Here is a 6,565-nt window from a genome sequence, read left to right as displayed (position 1 = left end):
ACTGCAATCTTCTTTTGTCCCAACACCACGGTACATGGTCTGCATGAAATTATGTTGTCAATAACAATGCAAGATAACACATTTCCACAACCAACTCTCCTGGATGACATTTAGGAGTACCTACCAGAATTCATTTTAATATCACTCATGCTTTGTGAAGACATGCATGATGCTTCTGAAATATGCACTAATTAATACACTGACTAGTGTTATTAACAAGCTCTTTAGTGTAACTGGTTCTGCGTCGCATATCATGGTGACTATAAGAAAGCATTAACCAGTTAAAATGATATTTGTCGTAAGCTGGCAACCAATGCTGGGCAAGTTACTCAGGAATTGTAATGGGTTTCTCTTTGCTTATTACCCCTGATGAGATATTACTGCTCCTGAAGAAATGGTGTACAATATATATAAATCTAAAACAGCAACATGAAATTAATACATCCCTTTTTAAACTTCAATGAAAGAGTAATGAACCTTAAACCTTTGAAATTCAGATCTGAATTGGCACAGGTGACTAACAGCACGCTATCTTACAGTGCAGACCTGGGAGGGGACAGAGAGCTGGAGTCCAAAATAAAAGAAGCCAGCACAGTTTACCAACTCTTTTGCATCAGCCACTTTTATTAACCTTTAATATAAAAATGTGTCTTTTGGGAATAAAAAAAATCAGTGTGAACTTATTGTGCCATTAGTTACAGAGCTATTGTACGCTAACTAGCTTAAGGAGTTTGCCAACTGATTATTAGTAAGATTTTTAGCTCAGAGGTTTATTTTCCCTTCAACTAAATGGCCTGCAATGCTGAACAAAATTCCCTTAGTTGTCACTGGTTTGCAAGTGATTTGGTCAAAAATCACAGTATTGGACTAAAATGTACTGTATATACAGTAGCTATAGTATGTGTTCATTGTGAAGGCATGGAAAGGTGTACATTTAGACAGCTGCCTAACTTTAATTTGAGGTCTAATCAGACTCAACTGAGAAACAATATAACAACGTCACCTCATACTTAGAGTGATCCAGTGAACTACCTAAAACTGCACCAGAAGGAGGCATCAGTGAAGCTAAATGCCATAAATGGCTTCACTTAATGAGTCATTAAGGTACAAGTATTAGACTGTCAGTACATTGCATGAGGCAGGGTTTTATAAGAACACCCAAACAGGACAAACAGTACTCAGTGGACAATTTAGACTGTAGAAAAAAAAAACAACTATATAGCAGCGACTAGTTAAATCCAGTGTTTTCCAAACACACTTTTAGCATTACGTATACAGTATCAAAAAAAGACAAGCATGCCTTTTAGTTGTTACATGATTTATTCAGTGTCATTATGAATGCATAGAAGTTATTTTCAGTTTCAAACATGACTCACAAACATACCCAAAAATAACAGTACAGTTTGGAAACCTTTTTTTTTTCTTTTTTTGGCACGCAACATGCAATCAGTGGCTAAATGGCTAAAATGTTTGCTGACACAGAAATGAGCTGATGAGCTGGAATGTGGGATTGCAGTCCTAATTAAAAGTAGACTACACTATTTTTTTTCAGCTGTATTCAAAAGCAACACACCAGATCAAAGGCTTTAGCTCGTTAGGAGTGACACCTCTAATATGACCTCTGTACCACAGTTGTCCAAACAGCTTTCTGGAGAAGCACCCGAACACTGCTTTTCAAATGCTTATGAGTCTGCAGTCCACTCCTAACTTTTGCAACTTTTTTAAGAGTAGTGCAGGGGAAGATAATGAATGTGAAAATGCATTAGAAAGTCATTACAGCAGCACCTGCCAACTGCCACTTTAGGTCTACTCTGCTGCTAAACAGAAAATCACATCTAATGCACTGAGACAGGTCGCAAGTAAGCCAAGTATATCCTGATAATCTAAACCACTTTATATGGAGGGGTCTACCAAAAGTGAAAGCAGCTGAACTGTCAATAAAAAGTTGGACCGTAAACCTTGATGGATGTTTTTAACAGGCAGTGTGGTAAGACTTTTACTGTTTGCACTTGTTTTCTATTCCTGGTTTGGTCAACCTGGAGGTTTGTTTCAGGCTGAGAATCAGAATGAACTGCCACTTTGTTTCACTTCATTCTTTCAGACAGACACATTCTTCAGTTTCTGTTTATGAGGGGGATTCATTTGTTTTGTTTTGCCCTAACCAATCAGTAGTTAGCCACCAGTATCTGTCCTATAGTACGAACATTATTTTCAGGTGACACCAAGGCTGCGGTACTGGTTTCTAGCAGTTAGTATAATGGTTTTCACAGCCATTGCAATGATTCTGGGTTATGAATGTCTACTATTATGTGGCAGTTTTTTTCAGTTGCTATTTTAATGTACGAATGTACCTATACAGCTAGCTATGTAGTACACTGATGTACAATATTTAATCTCACCTACAAACTTTGATTAGTCAACGGTTTCTCCAAAAGGAAACAGTTGTTAATGAGCACAGCCTAAGCAAATCAGTAATGGGGCAGTGACACAGAGGTCTGGAACCAGGCTAAGTGTGTTTAAAAATTGGAACACCTCACTGCTTGGATTTCTTGCCCCATAGGACTTTTTTGGTGATATCACTGAATTCTCAGATCATAACAATTTACTTAGAAAACACAGTGTTGCTGTCTTTAAAAGAAATAGTGTCCAAAACCTTGAGTTGTAATAAATTTAAATAATCCTTAAATTACACCTTTCAAAGAAGGTGACTTAGTGACTGAACGGTTAAGGTACAGTACATACCACATAACTGAAGCGTCCACACCCCTACTCATCTCCTGGCTATACCCCACTTTCTCTCCTCTCTTTCACTATTTCCTGTTTCTCTTACATGGACTGCAAGAATAAACTAACCAAACTTAAAAAACATGTATTTCAAAAAATCTAACTGCAAACGTTTCCATATGAATCCACCAATGTTCCAGCTGTATTCATATACTGTATAAATATGAAACAGGTGTAATAAGGCGTTAGTTCACTTAAACCATTACTCAGCAGAGCAAAATGTTCTAGGTGAAATTCAAAAGGTTTAGGTAATGCTGTACACACACATTCTCAAGCACGGAACTCACTATCTAGTCTGTGTTTGAGGGAAAGCCTTTAGGGTCTTCTGGAAGTGGTGATATTGTTCCAGCAGCTGCATTAATCATATTGATGCCAATATATTTAATGATTTCTTTTGTCAACTTTTACACAAATGCTTTAAGTGTAAACATCATTAGGGGAGTGCTGAATGTCTGACTACAGTGAACCAATGAGGACTAATACCCATAAAAGCTCGGCTGTACAGGCCTGCTCATTAATCACTGACCACTGATCAGTTTTAGGACTTTGATCTCTAGATGACAGTAACACCGCAAAAAGAACATTTATTAGGAGGAATGTTGCCGAACTTTCTTTTATCATACACTGTGTTAAAGTGCTCACAGTTACATTAGTATTTCAGATTTGTTCAAACTTAAGAGACAAACACTTTAGTATAGAAAAAAATCATGTAGGCTCTCCTGTAAACACTAACTATCGATATCAGAGTGGATGTAAACACACTGTATGAATTAAGCAAAAAAGAAAAAAAGACAATGGTTGAACTTGATTAATGAAACCCCATTAACTCTATAATGATTACTACTACCTAGAGAAAAACACCATTATAAAATGCTAAAGGGGAATAAACAAGGAATTATCTTTTCTAAAAAGTCTAAATATCCCCATTAGACTATGTTTGATAGTTACACTTTTCATTTGCAATTATCTTTATTTTTCACCCCATAATTAGAAACTATGATGGAGGATAATTAATATTATTTTAGAACATCCAACCTCTGTACCATTTCATTCACTATTAATATATTCCCATCCTTCACAAATTCACATTTATTACATTTCCTGAGGTGAAAGAATATCTCTCTAAAACATTTCCCTGAACATATATTAAGAATAAAACCCATCTTTCCCCAGCTGATAAAAATTTAAACTCTTTTGTGAGCTCTTATGAAACCTGCTGTAGTCATTTGTTTCTGCATAATTTCCCTCTCTGAATTATTATTCCCTTTGAGCAACTGCTAACTTATACATTAAAAACAGAAGGCAAAAAAAAAAATCACCAAATCTTGTCAATTTGTTTTGTGGTATGTGTGCAAACCAGTATTGCCTAACACCTCCATCATACATTTCCAATAAACACATTTCTGACATTTCATGACAGCAATAACCTATCATCTCTGCTGTCACACAGTAACTGCACAATATAAAGTTTCTATAGTGCAATTTAAATGTCACCGCTGGAGAGTGTGGATTAGTGCCCCTCACACAGTGGTGGATGTTGATCCTGCAGATCCAGAGCTGCACATCATGTTGGTCACCAGTGATGATGAGCCCTCCCCTTCCAGAGCCTCGGCTCCAATCAAACCCTGCTGGTGTAAATTGAGGATGGAGTCAGCAATGATGCGGGCTGTTGTCTTCTGGTATCCCCCAGATGTCACCATAAGTATGGGGATGCCGCGCCGCCTCGCAGCCCTGAAGACAACCTCATCTCTCTTTACAATGCCCTAGCAAAGAGAAGAAAAGAAAAGCTGTCTGTCTACCCACAACTTTAGATAGGACTAGTCATTTCTCTGAATTCTATGAAGCTGCAGGCTAACGTTTCTATCTCTGCTCTGTTCCTCCCCTGAGGATGGATGGGGATGCCTGGAAGATGCCTGAACGTTCCCATATCTCACTGATCTGCTGTGGAGCAGAAAGCTGCTCAGGGCAACGCAGATAGGACAGACTAAAAAAAAAAAAAACAGACCCCTATTTGTGTAGGGATTGAGAGCGGAACAGCTTGTGTCAAAAATCTCATTTATTATGGAGAAATCTGTAGCACAAGGACAGATTTTAAACATTATTAGGTATGGCAGAAACACATGTTCAACCAGAACATTAAACAACAGTTATTAAAACTGGTCAAACCAAGTTTTCTTTTCAGGCCATTTACCAGCCCAAATCATTACTTAGCTCTGCAACACACATGAGCATACCATCCCCACTAACACTTTATATTGATTCATCATATTTGCTCCAATTATTGTCTTGAATTTGCACGATAACTAGCAGGAAATCTCTGCACACAGGAAATAATAAATTCAAATTTGGCTCATTTGGATGAGCTCTTGCTATGCTTTCAAATTGTCTGACAAATTAGCTACACAGCAGCTGACCCAGCTGAGTCCGTCAGTTTAATAGGCAGACCTTTTTCCTGCCATTACAGTAGAGCAGATATACATAGTCAGCATTAGCCTTTAAGTAGATTTTTTGTTTTTACATAAAAAAACTGATCTGCAGATGCTCTTCAACGACTAACTAATATGTGCACTGTGCAACACAGAAATTGGTACAGATTGGTGCCGCTTCGATGGTGCAGTGTTTTGGAGCCTTAGTAAAAGTCAGTCCAACACAATAGCCCTGCAATAAAGCATGAGGGTGATAATGCTCAGTTATTGGGAGGCTATTCTAATATGAAGTAATTCTGTCATTACAAGCTGATAAACCCCTACTTCCAGAATAATTTCACACTGAATGTTAGAGGTACAGTACCTGTGGTGATATGGAGAGTCCTCCGAGGGGGTCTCCATCCAAGATGTCTGTTCCTGCGTTATAGACAATGATGTCAGGTTGCACTTCATTCAGAGACCCCTCAGAGTGGAGCTCTACTTTCTGAAGGTATTCAGAGTCTTCAGTGCCCCAGTCCAGCTCCACCTTCCTCTTTATGGCTCCTGAAATACCGAAGAATAGAGAGGGAAATTATACATCCAAGACTCACACCACAAAGCCACAGCTCATAGCTGCCATCAGTAAACCAGCCATTATGAAACAGCAGCACTTATACCGAGTTCAATCCAAAGGCCTCACATATACACCGATACTTGCAGCAGTATATCATGCAACAGAATTTCTTTTATAATTCTTATGCAAGGTTTAGGTGACTAACTCTCTCTATCTATAAAATGCTCAGATATGCAACTGTGCAGTAGGGTTGTAATTAATTAGTGTGTACAATTCCAATAATTCATGCAAATAATGAAAAGGGTTAATTAGAAGACATTTATGTTTCAGAGTTCAAACAGAATTAATCTGCAACAGCAGGAAAGAGCAATGCAAACGCATGCAAAACAGAGTTTCTGGTAGTTTAGCAAGTCTAGTCCTGCTTCTGTAGTTCCTCAAGAAAACTTGAAAGAAAAAAGTATCAAAACTGTCTTTGAAGGTAAAAGAAAATACATGTGTCTTGAGGAAAATGTGAAGCAGGTTAATACTGGTCTTTATCTTAAAAAAGCCAGAATGTATTTCACATTCTTAAGAGGAGAGACAGTAATAAAACATGATGAATTCAAGTAATGGCCAAGAGGAAGACAACTGAAGAATGAACAGGATTTTAAAGGCAGGATTGTGACATTTTATCCACAGTATTGTTAGAATTGGAGTTAAATGCTAGCATGTGGTCCTACAAACATCAAACTTAATATATTGACAGGTTCATTTGTATAAAATCATGGTGTTGAATGGAGTGGTGCACAGCAGATTTCCTGCT

At 37.8% G+C, this 6,565-nt stretch overlaps 1 protein-coding gene across 2 annotated transcripts in view; it reads right to left on the bottom strand.

Moving 5' to 3' along the window:
• Positions 1–1,312: 1,312 nt before the first annotated feature.
• The window catches only part of hdac11 (histone deacetylase 11), a 28,637-nt gene continuing 23,384 nt past the window's right edge, over positions 1,313–6,565 (bottom strand). For both annotated transcript variants that reach the window (XM_020618281.1, XM_020618282.1), the window contains 2 exons: positions 5,575–5,753; positions 1,313–4,547 (listed from right to left, as the gene is read on the bottom strand). In XM_020618281.1, the coding sequence (XP_020473937.1) occupies positions 4,305–4,547; positions 5,575–5,753 (422 nt within the window). In that variant the 3' untranslated portion in view covers positions 1,313–4,304. The remainder of the gene's footprint in view (positions 4,548–5,574; positions 5,754–6,565) is intronic.

This window comes from Monopterus albus, unplaced genomic scaffold (assembly GCF_001952655.1).
Source record: "Monopterus albus unplaced genomic scaffold, M_albus_1.0 scaffold203.1, whole genome shotgun sequence".
Classification (NCBI taxonomy): domain Eukaryota; kingdom Metazoa; phylum Chordata; class Actinopteri; order Synbranchiformes; family Synbranchidae; genus Monopterus; species Monopterus albus.
Note: the sequence above shows the minus strand (reverse complement) of the source record. Positions and strands in the feature narration are given on the sequence as shown.